This window comes from Heloderma suspectum, chromosome 1 (assembly GCF_057233095.1).
Source record: "Heloderma suspectum isolate Gila_16-S chromosome 1, 16-S_ref, whole genome shotgun sequence".
Taxonomy (NCBI): domain Eukaryota; kingdom Metazoa; phylum Chordata; class Lepidosauria; order Squamata; family Helodermatidae; genus Heloderma; species Heloderma suspectum.
Genome location: NC_139458.1, coordinates 66,510,828 through 66,533,674, shown reverse-complemented (window position 1 = coordinate 66,533,674; position 22,847 = coordinate 66,510,828). Strand labels below are relative to the sequence as shown.

Here is a 22,847-nt window from a genome sequence, read left to right as displayed (position 1 = left end):
TCCTTCTGAGGTCGGTAAAATTAGTACCTAGCTTGCTGGGGGGAAAGGTGGTCACAACTGGGGAAGGCAATGGCAAACCACCCTGCTATAGTCTGCCATGAAAACGCCAGCATAAGCGGCGTCCCTCTAGGGGTCAGTAATGACCCAGTGCTTGCACAGGAGGAATCTTTCCTTTCCTACTTTTGAAAACAGTCTGGAAACCTCAGCAGGTTCAAAATAGGGCAGTGAGATTGTTAGCAGGGACTAGCTAATACTATCATATTATGCCAGTGCTTTGGGACCTGGATTCCAGTCCATTTCTGAGCCCAATTCAAAATGCTGATATTAACTTTTAAAGCCTAAAATGGCTTGGGGTGTGGTTACCGGAAGGATCGTCTTCTCCTGTATATGCCTGCCTGGATCCTAAGATCACCTTCTGAGGCCCTTCTCCGGATGAGCCCACCAAATGAGGTGAAATAGGTGGCTCCAAGGAATGTTGGAGAAATCCATCTGAGGGGTGGAGTTCAACAGGTTATCCTAGGCTTGGCCCCCCTGGACTTCGTTTTCATTTCCGCTACAGTGCCCAACACAATCTGTAGTGAGTTGGGCAAGTTTGTGGATTTTCCACATATTTTGTGCTTTTGGGAGGGGGGCACACATTTGTGCAAATTCAGCCAGAATTTATGCAAATTGCAGAACCTTCCCAAAAATGTGCAAAAAAAGTTCCCAGAGTTCAGGGAACAACCTGCAGCTTGGCTCAGGGATGCAAAGCAAGCCATACACACCATGGACCTCTGTAGAGCCAGAGAGGAGCCAGATTGCACAGCAACGGACATCCCTTGTGGCTACTAAAGAGTTGGCCTTTAAGTGGTGGTACCCCGGTTGTGGAATGCCTTCCCCAGAGAGACTTGCCTGGCATCTACACTGTGCTCTTTTGGGCACTAGGTGAAGACCTTTTTATTTCTCCAGGTTTTCAGTTACAAAAACATGCTTTAGTGCTTTTTAGATCTTGGGCATTACTGCTGCTGGTTTTATTTTGATGCTGTTTTAACGTGTTTTTAATGTTATTTTGTTTTGTATTTTGTATTTTTAGGTTTTTGTACACCACCCAGAGAACTTATTATTAATGGGCAGTATAAAGTTTTGTTTTCCCAGAAGTAATATGGCTGTGAGAGCTGGACTATACGGAAGGCTGAGCACCGAAGAATTGATGCCTTCGAACTGTGGTGCTGGAGAAGACTCTTACGAGTCCCCTGGACTGCAAGGAGATCAAATCAGTCCATCCTAAAGGAAATCAACCCTGACTGCTCATTGCAAGGACAGATACTGAAGCTGAAGCTCAAATATTTTGGCCACCTAATGCGAAGAGAGAACTCCCTGGAAAAGACCCTGATGCTGGGAAAGACTGAAGGCAAAAGGAGAAGGGGACAGCAGAGGATGAGATGGCTAGATAGCATCACCGATGCAATGAATATGAACTTGAGCACACTCCGGGAGAGAGGGGCGGACAGGAAGGCCTGGCGTGCTATGGTCCATGGGGTCACGAAGAGTCGGACACGACTTAAGACTGAACAACAACAACATAAAGTTTTGTAAATAAATAAATAAGCCTTCAGACCACCTCATACTGAATTAGTAAGCACTGTTTCCTCCCCTCTTCCAAATGCCCATTTCTCCCTCCCTTCCCAATCTTCAGGAAGTCTTTGTCCCCAGGAAGATTAATGAAAGCCACAGAATTCACCTGGGTGGAATGTTCAGTTTAACTGTGCTGTATTGCAGATGAGGGGTGGGGGTGGAAGCTGAGAGTTCATGGCAGAGACAAGTTTCAAACTGGAGACTTCTGTGTTTATGCTAAGATATATGTCCTTAGAAAAGCATTTCATGTTCTACTTTTAAAACATATAGCTTATAGGTGTAATCACTGCTGTCACCTGTTCAAGATGAAAGACAGCTGCTGAGATCCTTTGCACACGTTCCACAGTTCTCTCAGGATCAGCACGTTCATCAGTTTTCAAGACATCTTTGTACAGGTTAAGCTGCCATTTCACAGCTGGATCATCTGACTACAAATCAACATATTTGACCTTGTATTATAAACGTTTAAAAGTGTAAAACAGACTTAATTAATTAATTAATTAATTCCCATACTGCCCCATAGCTGAAGCTGTCTGGGCGGTTCACAAAAAAACCAAAACCCTAAGAGAGAAAATAAGAAAAACAGTGTCACACTCTTACAGAGCAATCCTTCACACCAATTACATTTGAGTGTATGTGTCGGGGTGGGGGGGAGACACATTATTGCTATGCTGGAGGAATGGCCACTGTATCCTATACGCACACTTAGCCTGCAAGGGGAAAGGAAAACACACCACTCCAAAAATGCCCCAAACTGTCAAAATGGCAGGTATGTCCATAGTGATTCTGGACATATTGCCAAAGCCCGCCAATCAGCCTGTGTCAGCAACAATGAACATGTGCCATCCACACACAGAGGGAGCCAAAGAACTCCCAACTATGGGAACTCCACTACCACCATCACACACTCCTGCATCACAACACACACACACACACAATACAAAACGATGCCAGAGTGTCCTCAGACTATCAGCCCCAGCAGCTTAGGCAGCAACAACCCTGGTATTGCAAGTCCATAGGCATCCTTACAGGCAGGGTTTCAAATCTCCTTTATGTTGTGGACAACTATGGTTTTGGAGCACAACACACAAAGGGGTGGAAGGAGAACCCACACAAAACAGCACCCACATACTCTTCCTGGCAGGATGCCTATAAAGAGCACACAAAGCCCTTCTGAAACAAGGGTCAAGACCCATTAAAGGAGAGAAAAACTCTTCTGCCGAGCGGCCACAGGGAGTTGCCAGGATACACAACAAGGGCAGACGCAGATTCACCCTGCAAGCAGCAGCCTCCACTGGCTCGCTGCATAGGGCATGGGCTGGGAAGCAGGAAATGCAAGAATGTGGGAAAACACCCCACGATCACATTTTGCATCCCTAGCAAAAAACAAAACAAAACCCCAAATCAAACCAAATCCCTATGTCAAGAGGAAAAGAGAGGGAGCTCCTGTAACTCCTATGCTGCAAATACCATAAAGCAGCTCCCTAACTACTTAGCCACAGCATCAGGCATGTGCCTTCCCTTGCCTCAATCCCTAAGACCCAGTTATAGATGTCAGAAGAACAGGAGGAGCCCTAGCCAGGTGGAACAGCTCACGTTTTATATGCAGGAGTCCCAGATCCAAATCCAGAGTACAACCCCATGCTAGGAAAAGGAGAGAGGATCTTCCACACTCAGGCACACCTGAGCCAGTCAGAGGAGTACCAATAGCTTGGCTTCTGCATGGGCCAAGCAGCCCTTTTGATCCTCCCCTTCCCCTGGCAACTCACACGATCAGTTTCTATTTTCCCGGATAGGCTAGCCCTACTGAGTAGTATCTTAGCAAGCCTCATGTATCTCCTATCGTCTCTCCCTATTTACAGCCACAGTTCATCATTCCTTCCTCTCTTTATTTGTGCCTCTCCCCCTGCCAATTGACTGCCTCATACATCCTGGCAGCACCCCTAAGCTCATCAATCTCCCTGCCTTCCCTACTCAGAGTCCCATCCTGAAGTCAGCTGATGCCAGAGTGTGGGAAAGGGATCCCTATCTACCATTTGCTAGTAACAAAGAAACAATACACACGGCAAAGTTATAGCCTTTATTTCACAGCAGCTGAGATGGAGTAGATCTTGAAAGGGAAAAGATGCATGAGTTCCATCCAGCAGGGCCCCTGTGACTTGGACAGTTGCTCAACAAATAGCAGGATAGAAGATGTAGTGTCATGGCTCCAGCCCCATGTTAGAAATGCCTTCACCTGCTGTATAAATGCCTATCATTGGGCTTGCAAGGGTGCCAAAGCCTGCCTGGAACAAGCAGGTTGTCAACCCCATGAAGGAACAGTCAGGTCCAGGGCTGCTGTAGAGGGGTGTGACTGTGTTCTGGAGGAATTTAGAATATACCATATGTATGATCCCTCCCCCACTCCTGTACTGCTCCTGACCTGCCCACAACTCTGCCTGTTTAAGCCATTCTGCCAGCATATCTTTGTCAATGGAACAGCTACTCCAGCAAAGTGTTCCGCTGATGTATCTGGGGTGTTCCACCAGCGTATCTGTCAGGGCAACAGTGTATCTTGTGTTCTGCTAGGGTAGGAGTGCTTCCACCAAATCCTATAGCCCCTCAGCCAGCGTAACTTGAGTGTAAGATTGCTCTGTTAAATATTTATATGTTTTTCTTAACATTACCTTCTCCTGCAAATGCAAGTTATTGCGTAAATGCTCTTTGACCTCTTCTTCTGTGTCCTTCTGCAGACAAACGTAAGCATATGTTAATATGTGCCATAATAAAATTTGAACTAACGTATCAAAAATATTTTGGTGAGGAGACAGACTCACAACCATCTTTAACTGGGCTGCAATGTTTCATCAATTAAATAATAAGAATAACCCATTAAACATCTTTTGATCACTTAACAAAGTACCCCAATTAATCAGTCAGGAGATTACACACACACACACACACACACACATAATGTAAGTACATAAAAATTCTTCCTCTTCTGGGATAGTACCTGCTGTGACACATGCAGACATCACCTAAAACAAAGAAAGCATGCTGTTTCCCTCATATCAGAATTAATTTTGTTGATATGCATATTCTGTTGCTTTAATCAGTTAATCAAACACATGTGATTAAATCAAGTAATCAACTAATGTTTCTTGAGTGATAGCTCTGATGTTTAATATATTACACTGCATAAATGGGCCAAAGACAACACAGCATTATGCATTGCATTCAAGCACTCCTAATACTGCACTGGGTTTTGGTTAAATGTTATCACAAAACATGGCTCAGTTATTGAAATGATATAGTTTTTGATACAAATCATAGCCTGGACGTATATATTGTAGAATTACACATGGAAAAATAGATGAATAAATTATTGATGTGCTAAAAAAAAATAATGTCCATCTCTGGACTATGGGTTGCTGTTAGACTATTACAGCAAACACAAAGAAGAGCTGTGTGGCTCTGAAAGACATTTTCTGTGCACGTAACTGGTCCCAATGTTTCCCATTTTTCTTCTTTATACCCAGATACATAAAGCCCTATGCAGACATTCAGACCCATGGGAGGCAAGAGTGGGGTTGCCCTGCCCCCTCGGTTGCATCCCCGTTGCATCCTCGGTTGCATCCCCAGATTGAGTGTCAATGCTAGAGGGCTGAACAGAGATGCCCTGTTTGGACAGCAGCCTTGCTGAAAGGCCAAAAGCTCTTGTCTGTCAAGTGGTCCAGAGGAGGTGCCTTACAGTCATGCCTTCCCCTTTTAAACTGATGCAAAGGTGAAGAGCCTTTGCTAGAAACATCTTGTCTTCATTGCCCGAAGCCTTCTCTGTTTGGATCCACCATCATCTGGGCCTCTGAAGGCACTCTGCACCTGGACTCTCCTTCTAATTGGAACTTTGGATTGCTAAGGACCTGCTATGAGGAGTACTGTGATGCTTTTCATAGGTTTTGAACTCTCATTTTGCTGTAGATTGTGTGTCTTCCTCATTGTGGGGTCCCACAGGGATCTGTATTAGGACCAATGCTTTTCAACCTGTTCATAAATGATCTGGAATTAGGAGTGAGCAGTGAAGTGGCCAAGTTTGCTGATGACACCAAACTATTTAGGGTGGTTAAAAAACAAAAAGGAATTGTGAAGAGCTCCAAAAAGATCTCTCCAAACTGGAAGAATTAGTATCTAAATGGCAAATGTGGTTCAATGTAAGCAAGTATAAAGTGATGCATGTTGGGGCAAAAAACCCCCAAATTCAAGTATAACCTGATGGGATCTGACCTAGCAATGACTGACCAGGAAAGAGATATTGCGGTTGCGGTGGACAGCTCAATGAAGATGCCAACTCAGTGTGTAGCCACTGTAAAAAAGGCAAACTCCATGTTAGGCGTAATTAGAAAATGGATTGAGAATAAACCTGCCAATATCATACTGCCCCTATACAAATCTATGATGCGACCACACTTGGAATACTGTGGCCAGTTCTGGTCACACCTAAAAAAAGATATTGTAGAGCTGGAAAAAGTGCAGAAAAGGGCAACTAAAATGATCAAGGGGCTGGAGCAACTCCTCTTCCCCCTATGAGGGAAGGTTACAACATCTGGGATTGTTTAGCTTGGAAAAGAGGAAGATAAGGGGAGACATGATAGAGGAGTACAAAATTATGCATGGTGTGGAGAATGTGGATAGGGAGACATTTATCTCCCTCTCTCAAAATACTAGAACCGGGGGTCATCCTATGAAGCTGATTGGTGTGAGATTCAGGACAGATAAAAGGAAGGACTTCTTCATACAGCACAGAGTTAAACTATGGAATTCGCTACCACAGGGTTTAGTGATGGCCACCAATTTGGATGGCTTTAAAAGGGAGTTGGACAAATTCCTGGAGGAAAAGGCTATCAATGGCTACTAGCCTTGATGGCTATGTGCTACCTCCAGTACCAGAGGCAGTGAGCCTATGTACACCAGTTGCTGGGGAACACGGGTGGGAGGGTGCTGTTGTGCTCATGCCCTGCTTGTGGGTTCCTGGTTGACAGCTGGTTGGCCACTGTGTGAACAGAATGCTGGACTAGATGGACCCTTGGTCGGATCCAGCATGGCTCTTCTTATGTTCTTATGATCTCTGTCATGGTTGTAGTTTTTAGCTTTGGACTGTTTTGGAATGACATAGAGCTTACAGCTACTGACTATCAGCTATATGATTTCTGAAGAGTGTTACCATTAAGCTTTTGCTGTGGGATTTCCTGCAATAAAGAAGTCTCACTGATTTGGGCGTCCAGTGTCAGATTGCCTTAGAGTGTGTGCTTGAGGGATTGGGAAACCTGACATCTGGGTTCTTTGAACTATGAGTTGTTGTTACGTGTGAATCCAGAACCTGGGGTTGTTCATGGGTTGTTTCACCAGGCTACAGAGGCAGGGGGCAAGAGTGGTAAAAGACCCAAGCCACTCTAGATGCCAGTACTACAGCACCACAAAGCCATTTGGGATATAGAGAGGGAGCAGGCGGAGGGAAGAAACAATCCAGGGATTGAGAAAACAAACCACTGTTTGTTCAATTGTCTACCAGACAAACCCTGTGTAGGGCAACAAAATGGGATAGCTATCACGTTCCTTCGTCGTCCCCCTTTGCAATCAACACACTCCAGGAAACAGGGGTCAGTGAGTAAGCAGACAGTGTCATCTACTGCTCCTCCTTCTCACTATCTACACTACTTTATTAGTTAATGACTAGCTTCTTTACAAATGCAGACTCAAGGAAACTCTCAGACTGCAATGAAACAACTAATCCACACATCTGTGAATATCAATAGAGGAGACAAAGTAAAAGTTAGAGAAGTTGTCAGCTGTCTGGGCAAGAATTTCTCTGCCAGACTAGCTTTGCAGGGATGTCCCTCCCTTAGGGTGGCTCCTTCCTATTTATTATTTATTTATTATTTATTTATTTTATTTCTATACCGCCCAATAGCTGAAGCTATCTGGGCGGTTCACAAAAACTAAAACCAAACAACACACAATAAAACAATTTAAAATATATAGAACATTAAAACCACAATATAACAATACAACCACAATAAAACCTAGCAGCAGTACAGGAGTTTAAAATACAGATTTAAAACAGCAAAGATAAAAATTTAGAAAGCTAAAATGCCTGGGAAAATAAAAAGGTCTTCACCTGGCGCCGAAAGGAGTACAATGTAGGCGCCAGGCGGAACCTCACTAGGGAGCTCATTCCAGAGCCGGGGTGCCACAGCAGAAAAAGCCCTCCTCCTAGTAGCCACCCGCCTCACTTCCTTTGGCAGGGGCTCACGGAGAAGGGCCGCTGATGATGATCTTAAGGTCCGGGCAGGCACATATGGGAGGAGGCGATCCTTCAGGTAACCTGGCCCCAAGCCGTTAAGGGCTTTGAATGTTAACACCAGCACTTTGAATCGGGCCCGGAAATGGACTGGCAGACAGTGCAGCTGGAAAAGTACTGACGTAATATGAGCTCGCAGGCCAGTCCCTGTTAACAATCTTGCTGCCCTATTTTGGACCAGCTGAAGTTTCCGGACCGTTTTCAAAGGCAGCCCCACGTATAACGCATTGCAGTAATCCAGACGAGAAGTTATCAGAGCATGGATAACTGTAGCTAGGCTATCTCTGTCCAGATAAGGGCGTAGTTGGTATACCAGCCTAAGCTGATAAAAAGTGCTCCGTGCCACTGAGTTCACCTGTGCCTCAAGTGACAGTTCTGGATCCAAGAGCACCCCCAAACTACGAACCTGATCCTTTAGGGGGAGTGCAACCCCCTCCAGAACAGGTTGAATATCACCTAGCCGGGCAGACAAACCACCCACTAACAGTACCTCTGTCTTGTCTGGATTGAGTTTCAGTTTATTGGCCCTCATCCAGTCCATTACCGTGCCCAGGCACTGATTCAGAACAGCCACGGCCTCACCTGGGTTTGATGAGAAAGAGAGGTAGAGCTGGGTGTCATCCACATATTGATGGCACCTCAGCCCACACCTCCGGATAACCTCCCCCAGCGGTTTCATGTAGATGTTAAACAGCATGGGGGATAGAATAGAGCCCTGTGGAACCCCATGGCACAATTGCCATGGCACAGAGCAATAATCCCCCAGCACCACCTTATGGAATCGGCCATCCAAGTAGGAGCGGAACCACTGTAGTGCAGTGCCTCCAACTCCCAACCCAGACAACCTATCCAGAAGGATACCATGGTCGATGGTATCGAAAGCCGCTGAGAGGTCCAGGAGAATCAACAGGGTCGCACTCCCCCTGTCCCTCTCCCGGCAGAGGTCATCCCACAGGGCGACCAAGGCAGTTTCCATTCCAAAACCAGGCCTGAAGCCCGATTGAAATGGATCTAGATAATCCGTTTCATTCAACAGTGCCTGGAGCTGTCCTACAACCACCCGCTCAAGCACCTTGCCCAGGAAGCGGATGTTGGTCACTGGCCTATAATTGATAACATCCTCTGGGTCCAGGTTAGGCTTTTTCAGGAGTGGTCTAATTACCACCTCTTTTAAAGCAGCAGGCACCACTCCCTCTCTCAAGGAGGAATTTACAACCTCCTGGACCCAGCCGGACAACCCCTCCTTGTTTGATTTAATAAGCCATGAAGGGCAAGGGTCAAGCACACAAGTGGTCGATCGGACTTGGCGGCCAAGCACCTTGTCCGCATCCTCAGGCCTCAGTAACTGAAACTCATCCAATAAAACTGGACCAGACGGTGCTCTGAACGCCTCTACCAATGGAACTGCATTAATGTTGGCTTTCATGAGTGGCCAACCTAGCAAAGTGTCTGAGCCCTGCCTCTAACTTTTCTCGCTTTGCTCTGCGATGAACCCTAACATCCCTCAAGTCCCTTCCCTCAATCTCCTCCTCCTCTGAAATCTGGGTTCTCATGGTGGAGGAAAGGGGTGGGCCATCTGTGCGTCAAGGCCTTGGGAAGAAAGTCTTGCTGTATCTGAGCTCACTAGGGAGGGTGCCTCCCTCTGTTCTGGCTGTTCCCCTTCTGAATCTGAGCTGCCAGACATCTCCATGCTCAGATCCATTCCTGACAATAACTAAACCATGGGTTAGTGTTATGTGCAAACCAGGTTGAGTGTGAGGACATATTCCTTTCTTTTTGGCACCAAATCAGAACATTCCTTTTTGCCTAGGCTTTTTAAATTTAAAAATATTTTTATTAATTGCTTTGCTTGTTTGCTGGTTAAATAATTTTATGCCTCTTATTTTGTAATCTTATCATTATTATATTGTATCTGCCTTTTCATAATGTTCTGTAGCTCTAACCCATGAGCGTTCCAACTGGAGGTCAGCCTATATTAAGGGCACTAAGGACTTTGAAGAAGCACGAGTACAGGCGAAAGGGAGAAACGAGCTCAGCAGAAGGCACGTCAAGCAAACCCTCACCGTGACTGCCTTCCACCTGGAAACCTATGTCCTCACTGTGGGAGGCTGTGTAGATCCAGAATGGGCCTTCACAGCCACCTGCAGACCCACTGCTAAGACTCTACCTCTGCAAGACAATCTTACTCAGTCACGAGTGATCGCCACGATGATGATGACTTTGTGAATGAACTGCAGTTTATAAATTTTAAAAATAAACATCCCAAGACTTCAAAGCTCCATTTACTTTGAAACCACACAAACTACATTAACAATATTTGAAAAGTGAATCCCTAGAATGTTGAAGTTTTCTTTTTAGAAACTGAATAAAACGTGGACTTACACAGCTGTATCTAGACTTAGCAAGAGAAATCAGTTCTTGATCTCCAGGAGTACACATATTCAATCCAATGGGAAGCATCTTTTTAAGTGCAGCTACAATCAGGGAAGTCTGTATTGAGTAAAAATCCCCTCTACGTTTTGATTTCTTTCGTTCTTGATCATGACCTCCAGACTACAAGGGGGAGATACATAGGAAAGACACTGTATATTTCATTCATACAAAAATAGTTACCCTTCCTAATTATTTAACCAGATTTAGACATCTATATTAAAAGTTTAATATTTTGAATGGTTGAACTTGGTAAGATAGAAGTGAACCAAAGAACTGCTGTGGAAAATATGTAAATAGTATTAGAAGCATTTTACAACTGACTTTACCATAGAATATCCAAAAATACGTATTTGTAATTTTCTACACATTTCTAGAAACACATACGTACACATATGAATAACATCTGAAATGGTAAAAAAGGTTATGACAATAAGCTTTGTATTTATTAGAAGATACGTCAGTGTTTTTAGTGTCTGAGTCTTATATGAAATGTATCTGCAATGTTGCTTTGTAAAAAGTCTGATCTTCAAATTATGATTTCAACAAAATCATACACTTATGAGTTAATGCACTAGAAAACTACTTTGCTTAGCTCCGTTGTTGATATAGAAACATTTTAAAGGTATCAGACTACACTGTCAGCAGCTTCAGCCACCCAAAGTATGAGGAGAATGAGCCCTACGAAAGAGACAGTAAACAGGTTGCACATCAACGTAACATCTGTCCTATTCTATCTAAAATAGACACTGTACAATTTCATTTAAAATAAAACTTTTTATTTAAGGCAGCAAATCAAAGCTCTGAGCAACAGCATTGCTTCTTATAATTAACAACATCATACGATGAACAAACTTACATTAAACAGCCACAAAAATGCCCCATTTCTGAATTCCATGCATAGAAGAGACACCCATTGACCCCAGTGAGAATCATACTACACACATGAATTCAGGATTGGGCTCACAGCATATAATCACTACAAACAGCAGATGCTTGCTATCAACCCTCCACATCTTTTTGTCTCTGAAAATGAAATTTTAAGGCCCAGAGCAAGTATTTGTACTGTACAAGCCAGGTACACTGGTACAGTAAGAGTCATTAATACTGATTATTTGCAAACAATTACCACACAATTTCTATTCTAAGAAGTAGAGAAAATTCTGATAGTGCACATACATTTGGTAAGTTGTTGCAAAGCTCTCCTTTAAATGGAAACTACCAAAGCATATAGCCATTCCTACATGTCTGGCAGTTTAAGATGAACAAAAACATGATGTGGTGGTTTTCTTTGGGGGCTGACAATTGCAAAACTACTTTGCCTCAAAGCTTTGCTTGTGGAATTGCCTTAGAAAAAGTTTTCTACAGTAGCAATGAGATAATGGCTCTATATTTAATGACATTAATTTGTACTCTACTTTGATAGCAGACAAACAAATGCCACAACGTATCACGGGGACCCAGTGGCGTCACTAGTCTCTTAACCAAGGGAGGTAACTGATATAACAGGGGAGGTAAGTCAGCTCTAGTTTTTCTTTCATCTATTCCTTGGAGGACAAGTTTCTCCATAAAGGATTTCTTATATTCACTTCAGTTTGGGTGGATGATTATGTTGTTAACATAATAATAAATAAAAAAATACTTTTTAAATGTGAAGAAATGCTCCATTCTGTCTCTGCCACCAAAGTTCATCCTTTCTAAATGGCCACTTGGGAAACTTCTACTGGCAGTTATAAAACCAGAGCTACACATAACAGTGAAGTGATGGTTTGTTCCTTAAAGATATCTGCACATATTTATTATATACCACCAAGGGCACTAGTCTTCTCCTCTGCTCTTCCCCCTAACTAGCCAAACAGAGAGTAGGCCTGTACTTCTCCCTCTGCAATGGTATGGCAGTTACAATTAAGTATGAGAGGAACAGGAAGTGGGGATGGAGGATTATTCTTCCTCCACTCACAGTCCACCCATCCATCACTGAAGCAATTGCTCTGTTACCCTAAACCAACCATGGCCTCCAGGCTCTGAGAAGGAGGTGAAGAATACTCATCCCGTCCCAACCAGCAATTGTATTCCCTCCTTTCATTACGAATCCAGCCCCTGGTTTTTTTTGGAGGGTGGGGGAATTGGAGAAAGCAACATCAGAAACATATTGTCCCTTTACGTACAATACCTGGAAGTCCACTACGTCCTCCAGTGTCCCTCTTGGTGGTGGCTGTACCACAGTGTCAGGGATGGCGTGGGCATGTTTGACTACTGCCAAATATTGAGAAGTTGGCTATTGTATTGATAGATACACATTGTGGTCAGTGCTTTCACTATCCTGGTTTGAACATAATGTTAAATCATAGTTTGTTTATTTATTTGGAGTATTTATATACTGCCTATGAAGTTCTTGAGGCAGTTTATAATATATTTAAAATACTGGAAAATACCCAAGAGTTACTGGGGAAGAGCAAAAGTATATACAAGTCATGTGTTCCCCCCACCCACACACACACAGCAATTCCTCAGATTTTCCAGCTCTGCTGAATCTCTGAGCTGTAGCAGGTCTCAGAGGAAATACTAGTATAAAGTTTGGGAATGTGGCAGCTTGTAGGACTACTGCCAACATTAATTTGCTATAAGCTTGTTCCACAGAAATAAATATTTTAACATTCAAAACAAATTCAAGCTGCGCTTCTCAAATTATGCCACATGCAACTAGTATTTCTTAAAGAAATGTAATGACATTGTAAGATTAGGTGTATCTGCACCACGGAGAACTGCAGCTGCAGGTGGAAAAAGACAGCTGGTAACAGGCACTACATGGGGCTCTAATTGTGCAGAGAGACAATTATATGTAGCCTCTGGGGATGTGCTAAAGCAAGCATTCTCTTTCATTCCCTCTCTCTCCTGGATTTCTGTGCAGGTGGGGATGGGTGGTAATGCAGGGCTTACTGTGTGGCTGCCACAGGCTACTGTTTCACTATGTGCTTAGAACCATCATGCGACAAGTTTTGAAGTCACTTACATCAGTTAGTTTTATTTGTTTCTTTCAGTCCTCTGATTCTGCAATCTACAGGATGGTGGTGAAGGTAAAAACTGTGGGTGACATCCAATGTCATGCAAATGGACTTCAAACTGCCCCAAAGGGCTTCTCCTTCTTTCCTATCCCCTACTTCCCCCCCCCCCCAAATCTGCTCCAGAAGATCTCCCAACACTCTGGAGCAGATCTGAGTACACACAAGGAGCTGCAGGAAAGAGGAGGATTCCAGTCCACTGGTAGACACTACCGGATACAAGCCTGCACTTGTAGAATTAGGGGTGGGTGTGGTGTAGGACGATCTTAAAGTTTTGGTCTTGAAGGTGTGCAAATGCTGGAGGATTGTATCAACAGTCAAGATGTTCTGCTGTGTAGATGTCATAGTTTAGTTCTATGTTTAATTGCATTTGATGTTAAAAAGATCTGCACGTTTGTAACCATGGAGACACAGCCTTACAAAGTATTATGGCTTATCTTTTAATTCTTTGACACTAAGTATTTTATTTCATCATTGAATCATCCCATCATTATCTTACAACCAATGAGTTTTACATCTATTTGTGCTAGTAGCTGAAGCTATAATTTCATTTCAAGGAGGAGAATTTTAAACAGATTGGTACCTGAAGTACACAAATATTTTAGCGTACTCCAAATAGTTTTGTTTGTCTTGGTTGAGGGGAGTAAGGGCAGAGATGAGGAATAAAATAATTTGTTGAAAATATCTAGTTATTCTACTGGGCAAAAGCAACAGTGGCAAGCACAGTACTTCATTATTCTTTTTTGGTTTCAAATGTTAAAGATCCCAGCACCTCCATTTCTCACTAATAAGATACTAAAATAGTTTGCATAAAATGAGGGTGGTAACAGAGGCAGAAGAGAGACCTTATTGAACTATTCCTTCCCCACTCCATATGAAATCAGTACCCAGGCCTGTATGGAAGAGGTGTGCATGAGTATAAAAACAGATGTTCTTGTAAAATCTGCCTAACTTTCCAATAGGATTTATATTGGGCAGAACATGTACCTTCCCTTTGTGACGCCACTGCTGTGATCAATGGAAAGAATGCTGAGAGCCTGGTCATCTCTAAAACTAAAACATAAAGACACATCATGCACTTTGACCTGTACCTTTACTTGCATGGCCTGTATGAAAGAAAGAATACAAGGGAAAAAAAGTAAGTAAGGTTGATGAAAAGATGGAAATTTTATGTTAATTAGAAACAATATCTTATTTCTCAATACAGCAACTAAGGCTGCAATCCTATACTCATTTACCTGGGAGTAAGCCCCACTGAAGTCAATGGGACTTACTACTGAGTAGGTCAAATATATGACTGCATTGTAAAATATCTTGGTTTTATAATGAACCATTATACATTAAGCCAAAACATGTAATTACATGCTTCCTTAATTAAAAGATTTACTATATCAATTCATTTCTTCTACTATTAAATTTAGTGAGGTCTATTTCTGAAAATAAAAATATACCAAGGAATTACCAATGGTCATTATAGTTCAGCATACCACAATACTATTGTTTTACTTAGTTTAGCCCCAAAGGGAACCAATTCTATCACAATATACACATTACATTTGCCATTTTTATAATGTTTTAATATCGGTCTTTAATAATATTACTTGAACTTAAAACCAGTTGATGTTTAACAACATACACTTACCATCATTTTTAAAAGCTGTGTATCTGCCAACAAACAACATTCACAAGAAATGCGACAAAACACGTGCTTTTGCTTTAACACGAGAAACTAACATTACAAAAAACTTTGTGCAGGTTACCAAAAGTTTGATTCTGTAATTAGTTGTAGACACTTCTCTCCTTTGGCCTTGTTAGAGATTTATCAAGGCCAATAATACAAAGTTGGGAGTTCTGGTCTAAATCACATCTACTTTTCCCCCACCAATATATTTGAAATAGTAGAAAACAAAGGAGTACTTTTGGCCCATGGATTTAGGAGTGAGAATTAAGGCCTTACTAAACTTTGCTTGACTTCCCTCAGGAGACCTGTCAGGTTTTAGGCACTACGCCAAAACTTGGCTCTTCCAAGCAGCCTTTGAACTAGACTGAATGTGCGGGTTTTATTCCTGGTTTGAGTTTTGTTTTCTGCTTTGGCTACACTATAGATATTTTTACTATTCCTCTTAAATGCTGGACATTTTCTTGTTATTGTGGTTGCTTCTGTTTAAAATTATATGCTGCCGCCCTTAAGTTATTTTTACACTATAAGGTATTTAGGTATACAAGTTTACAACAAATAAAATACATTTTGTACTGAAATCAATGGGACTTACTAGTGCTTAATTCTGACAGTACTGTGAATGTACTCTTTGTCTGGCAGATAGTTATGAATATCAAAGAGGAGGGACGGTGCGCACAGTAGTATCGAAAGAAAAACTGCTGAAAAATTCCATTGCTGATGTTAACTAAGGCCCACACTAGACACGATGTTAACTGTGTGAAGGTGGGTTTTTCTTTTTCTTTTAATGTAAATAGCAACTGCAGGGGAACTCAAGCAGTATTGGGACCACAGGGTGTGGGAGGGAAAGATTAACCCTTCCCCCCCTGCCATGGCCCTGACTCCCCCCCCCCCCCCGCTATTTGCATTGGGAGGGAAGCATCTAATAGCAACTTAGGGAACATATAGCACCTTGGGCAGATTCTCATCAGGATCACAGCAGTTAAGTTGGCCCTCCCCACTGCTGTAGTCTGAAGCTGCTCGGGCTGCCACTTATGTGCTGTTTACATTTTTTAAAAATGTACAGGTCAATTAAATTCATACAATTAATGTCACATCTCTAGTTTGGCCCTAATATCTAATACTCCAACATCCATCTAAAGATGCCATGGAAAAACATTTATCTTAGTCATGAAAAATAAATTACGTAAGATATATGTTTAATTTGATCCATTATTATTAAGCAACCTTCAGATAGTATGCTTGGCAACCAAACAAGTCTGCAAGGGGGCAAGAGCAGCAGAGTAACAACTCTTGGTACTTACATTTTATGCTTCTTAGAACTCCCTCCCCCCCCCCCATGTTCATTAAAAAGTGGTGTATGAAATGAGTGAGATTCTCTCTTATATTCACCATTTAGCCCATGAAACATATTTTAGATCAAGAACATTTCTGGGTCTGCTTATTTGCTAGATAAATAGTAAAACCTAGTAGCTATAACATGGATTAAGAATGTGTCTGGATTCATTCTTCAGTGCATTTACAGCAGGGCTGGGCAAAAAGTATATCTCCAGAAGTTTTGGACTTCAGTTCCTAGCATTCCTGACCACTGGCCATACTGGAAGTTGCAGTTGTTCAAAACATCTGGAGATCTACCTTCTGCCCACCCCTGATCTACAGTATCAGTTCAGCCTTATATGTGTAAATGACTGCTAGCTGCATATGTGGTATTGACTGCAGCCACAATATTGGAGAATATTTACTAAATGACCATACTGGAGCCCAAGAATATTTAAGGCTTTCTAAAACTGATATACCAGACATGGTAATTCTGTACATACATTATATACTGTAATAGGTGGTCCTTTTTGTCATTTTATGAGTTACTTATGAGCTTTGCTCATTCCTACCACGTAAAAATATATTATATAAACAGATCTGACTGGAAGGACCAACATCCAGTAATCAAAACCAAACCCTAAAACCCTGAATCAGTAACATCAATCACATACTATACTAGATTCGGCATGAGCAAAAGTGTGTTGCATGAATATTTCCCATTTCTGGATCCTTGGCACAACACATATGGTTGTGCATGTAATTTTGGATTGGGACATACATGCCACAACATGCAAATAATTACTGCTGCTGAATTTATCAGCATGACCTGTTTGGGAGGGATGGAGAGGTGTATGGAGGCTGAATCGAGGCTGCCCTTGCTCTCCCTCCAAGGCCTCCACATGATCCTCTGTAGATCAGGGCCTGAATCTATTTATTCCAAAATATAGCATGATGTTCAGAATATAATTTTAGATGTAATTGATCTATTTAATTATATAAGAAGCTATTCAAATTAGTTGGAGGATTCAAAATGGAGGATACTTAAAAAAAAAACCCTTGACAACTCATGTCTGGAAAACAGAAAATCATGTATCCTGAAAATCACAGCATGTATTTCATATATAGTTTTAACATGCAGTTGTATTCAGAGTCATTGTTTCATAATGCACTGTGACACAGAAGGCATGGCACAGCTACTTCCACACAATAACCTGGTAATTTGAGCACTGATGTAGTGCCAATTTGTGCATAGTACAGAAGCTTTTCATGGAACTGCACATGCTCTGTGCTAAAAAAAATTAAATCAAAATTCTGTAACAAGAAAAGCCAAATTCAATTACCAATGTATGCAAATTCAATGTATGCAAATTATGCAAAATTGCCTGATTTGTCTTGTTTTACATAATGTATTCTGTAGTTTCTGATATTTTCCACATTTATTCTGCTTCTGTTAGTCATATGGAAGAACAGAGAACAATGGGGTTCTTGCCCCTCTCACCGCTGAAAATCTTATTCAGCAACTCCTCTGGACTCTGGATTCCACCAGGCATTGCCAACTAACTTTTAAGCATATTTCCCTAACAACAACAACTAGAAAATTGTGCCCCAGTCCAGCAGGACAAATTTATTACAATAAATAGCCTTCGACGTGTGTTATCAGTCAACAGAGATGCACAACTGAACAACTGGCAAGTTGCTTCTATTGATGAGAAAGAAGATGCACATCTGCATCATGGGCCACCAGTTGTTAGGTCTGACTACTTGCCTGTGAATACAGCTCAATTAGGGCCTTGTTTTTTAAAAAAAAATTAGCCTGAGAGTTTTCGGAAGCTGAATTCTGTGTTGAATGCCAAACATTTCACTTTTCCTGCATTTTGGTGGAACAGTGATATAGATTGATATATATATTTGGTGGAACAGCGATATAGATCAATCCTGGGTTTGCACACTGGTTGTCAAAGCAATGTTCTATGTCAATCACTTCAAAATAGATTAGAGCTCTGACTTGACTGAGGAGCAGGGCATAAATGTTTGTTTTAGGGATGTCGCAGAATCCAGAGTTTGTGTGTGGAGTCCAATGGACATCCACCCACTCAGCCCCCTGTACTGGAGTCTGTGGACCTATGATTCTATGACCTTGCCAGCCGCCTGATCCTGTTTGGCATGGGGTGCGAGCCGCTGGCCAGTCTGAGGGCTCCCGGGGAGCAGCGCACAGCCACCTGCTCCCTCACTGAGCTGCCATTTTGCAGAAAATGGTGGCCTGTTCTTTTACATAAAGGGGCTTTTTATGCAAATGGTGGCTGTAAATAAGCTCCTTTATGTAACATTACAGGCATAAATGGTCTAAATAGCGGCCTGTAATGTTCCACAAACGGGCTTATTTACAGCTGTCATTTGCATAAAAAGCCCTGTTACGTAAAAGAACAAGCTGCCATATTCTGCAAAATGGCACCTAGTCGAAAGAGCAGGTGGCTGTGCGCTGCTCGCTGGATGGCTGCAGACTCGCCAGCGGCTCGCCCCCGTGCCAAAAAGTGTCGGATGGTTGGCAGCAGTCCATCAAGCGGAGCACGAGGTGGACCTGTGTAAGTTCACCCATCCCTAGTTTGTTTTGTTCTTGCAATGTAAGGCTTCAGCCTGAGTTTCCTTAACTAAGGTTGGAGTAGGTGAGTCACCCTAAGTATCAATGGACATATATTATTAAAGTTGAAAATCTGGCCTATATGCAATATATTGATAGGTAAATACTACAGCATGTTCAGATAAATATAGATGTGAAATAAACTACAATAAGAAATTATTATATCTGCATGTCTCCTTCATAAAAACACCTACACAAAGTTAAAAAAATAACAGATTAATGGAATGGAATGTGTGTTTCAGTAACCTATTTGACAAAAATCTGTTATTTCAGCCCAAGTAACCCATTCTTTCTCAGACTAAATGTTCACTAACTTACCATTCCCCTTCGAGCAATCTGCTGCCATATTATCAGAAAAAAAAAGTTTTAAAAAACTTGCTCAGCTTTGAATAAATTCAGTTTAACAAAAGTTAATAAACAAGGTTGCATTATTTTTAAAAATAGCATTCTGCTCTATTAGGTTTAGAGCTGTGATTGAATGTTATCATGAGACAAGTGATACTAATTATATTCATCTTCTGCATACAGTAGCTAAGCTAGTATACCATACCATAACACATACATTTCTTACCATGCACATATGTAATTTTTAATTTTAATTGTGTTAGATCCAGCTTCTTCTTTTTTTGCCAGCAGGAGCATTCCCTCTGTGGAGTTCCACTCAGAATGCTCTTGCCAGTGGAAAGGCGTGGGGAGGTGATTGTTGCCGAATCTTTGCCCTGTTCCAAGGGTCTCCCAACCTCCAGAGTAGATTTTCAGGGGGGTAGAGGGGGCTGCAATGAAGATTGCCTCCTTCCTGTTCTACCAGTGGATCCAAGCCAAAATTTATTTTAATTGCCCAGCTAATAATATTTAGCCAATAAATACACAGAGGAATTTTAGTGACACCGGAAAGTGATTTGACATATCTCTGAGTCACCATTGAGAAGACTCTCTTCATGTTCACCAATCACATAACCTCTGAAGGCCGGTGAGGGCTTGGATACCCAGATAAGGGCCTCTAATGCAAATCTTAAAGATCAGGCAAATTCATATAGAAGGCTTTCCTTCAAATGTCCTGGCCCCAAGCAATTTAGATCTTCTTTGTACCCCAAAACAAACTGTGCTGAATAGTTTTGAAACAAACAACACAGGGGGGAAAATGCAGCCTGACTCAACTGCTAAAGGGAGGAGCACAACTTAGTTCCAGTCATATAATCTAGCTTTTAAGGATTTTTTTTGGAAATCGGCCTCTAACTGGCTTTACAAGACACCAGTGTAGGCCGGTGGCTCTGATGTCAGTGGGGCTGTGGATCTGCTCTGGGTTTCAGTCAGAACCACTCAGAACTCTAAAAGAGCTATCCAGGCTGCTGAATCCTAACCTCCAAAACAGATTCAGCACCTTGGATACCTCCTTTAGAGTTCTGACTGGTTCTGACTTAAATGTAGAGCAAATTTACAGCGCCACTATCATCGGAGCCACCAGCCTCTACTGCAAGAGACAATAGTGAAATGCTGCTAATGTTCTACATGGAGAATGAGAATGGTTTCATCTTGTAATTTCAACTGATAATGCCACCCTGCCATGTTTTTAAATAGTTTGCAAATGCGTGACAGCCCTGGCCAGGAGGTAGTTTCCCCAGTCATACTAACAGACAGAGGCCTGGTTCACATATCACAACAGCCCAGGTTTTTTTTTTTTTTAAAAACCCAGGGTTGTTATATAGAACAGGAGCAGCTAAACAAGCATTGTGTCTGAACCCAGATTCCCCTGATAAGCCAGTGAAATAACCCAACAACAGACTGTGGGTTATTTATCTAGCTTGTCAGGCAAGAGATAAGCCAGATGTCCAGGTTTGGACACAATGCTAAAGAACCCAGGGATGGAGTGTCTGTGGATTGCTTAACCTTGGGGTCTCCAACATGGTGGCTGTGGACACCAATCTGCCCACAGACACCTCTCTTGGTGCCCACCAGGCTTCCTGCCTGTCCTGATTTTTATTTTTAAAGGTTTTTTTAAATGTTATTTGTTTTAAATTAGGAGGCTAGCATGCTGCAGGACTGTCCTCCAGCATCATCTTTATTTGGGCTAGAAAGAGTGGTTTGGGTTTTGGAGGTCAGACCCCACCTCTGCATTGCACTTAGGTTGTTGGGCAGGTTATGTTTCTTTTAGTCTCACCAGTTTGTCTTTTGGGAAATGAGTGTTTTGTGACTGATCATGCCCACCATGGCAGCCTTTCAGGAATGGACAAGCCCCCCACCATGGCATTTTGTGAGAATACCCACAACACTCTCAAAATTCCAAATGTGTCACTAACCCCAAAAGGTTGGGGACCCTGTGCCACTCCCACTTCCAGCAGGAGCAATGGCAGTGTGCACCAGGGTTTAAAAAATCCCTGGGTTTATTGTGATGTGTAAACTGGGCCAGAGATACTGAAAGCAGCAAACTTATGATGACCCTATTTCCCTCCACTGGAGGAAGATGAGGTCTTCATCCACTGAGGTCATCAGATGAGGCACTGCTGGTAGTTCCGCATGGGCCTATCGCCCAGTTAGAATCCACCCAGAGTAGAATCTTCAGTGTGGTAGCACTCTCTGTGTGGAAGCCCCTGCCTCTGGATGTCATGCAGGCACCAACATTGTTTTGTTTCCAGGGTCTGCTGAAAACATTTTTATTTCAACAAGCCTTCCCCAACTGACCAGCCATGGTTTTTATTGGTACTCTGTTTTTAAAATTACTGTTAATATTGTGTTTTATTCCTTTTACCTTTTATTGTTCACCACTCTGGAATCTATTTAGATGTGGAGTGGTATATAAATGTTGTAAATAAATAAATAAGATACTTCAGTAGTGTTACATAATGAAAGAAATTCTGACACACACACACACACACACACACACACACATTTAGAACACTTTGATAACTTTTTATGTATAAGGAAAAGGGAGTTAGATACTTTCCATATAATGAAAAAAATTGAATTGAATTGAATTAACACTACAACATGAAGGAGTTTGAACAAGGAAAGTTTTAACAATAGGAAACTGGCTTAACAGCAGAAAGCAAAATTATACAGTGATTTATTATTTTAAAAATTCATTTAAGCAACCAGAGATACATATAATTGTACTTTTTAATGGTACTATATTTGCTTAAAATGCTTTCAATAATAATTCTCAGCAAGTCAACATTGCATGCTTGGAAAAGTCTTAGCTACTTGTCGGCATAATGGACAATTCTTTAAAATTTATATGTCTAAGCTACCAAGAAGTCCAGAACATCTGAAAATGTATCTCAGATGTAGAATAAAATGGTTCATTTATATGTAAGGCAGTAGTTATTTGTGATCATACATTACAAAAGGCTTGTACTATATTTCCCATATGAACACACACATATCTATGTGATAAATCTATAGAAGGACAGCTATTCATGCAAAGATAAGATCCAAGGCCTCCTATGGGGCAACCTTGGATCTTTTTTGTTCTATGAAGGAGAATTCTGAAGCTGAAAGCCTCAGAGTGCAATCTATGCATGTTTAGCACTGCTGTGCTGGGTGTTGTAGGACTTTCTTCTGTTTAAACATGCATAGGATTGCACCCTCTGTGTGTTCTGCTCCACATATGCACTGAAGTTGCTTAATTTATTCTGTCATTTCAATTTATATTTTTAAAAACCTGCACCAAAAGATCTCTATGTAAATCTAGACATCCATGCATAAAGACATCTGTTATGACTTTTAATTTGAATATAGTCAGTGGGCACATATGAAATCAGAAATGCAAACACT

General features: G+C 41.9%; 1 protein-coding gene across 1 annotated transcript in view; it reads right to left on the bottom strand.

The window, feature by feature from the left end:
• The window catches only part of RYR3 (ryanodine receptor 3), a 593,263-nt gene that overhangs the window by 109,074 nt on the left and 461,342 nt on the right, over positions 1-22,847 (bottom strand). The window contains exons 71-74 of the mRNA XM_084844796.1: positions 14,532-14,546; positions 10,331-10,501; positions 4,281-4,340; positions 1,911-2,042 (exon numbers count right to left, since the gene is read on the bottom strand). Of these exons, the coding sequence (XP_084700922.1) occupies positions 1,911-2,042; positions 4,281-4,340; positions 10,331-10,501; positions 14,532-14,546 (378 nt within the window). The remainder of the gene's footprint in view (positions 1-1,910; positions 2,043-4,280; positions 4,341-10,330; positions 10,502-14,531; positions 14,547-22,847) is intronic.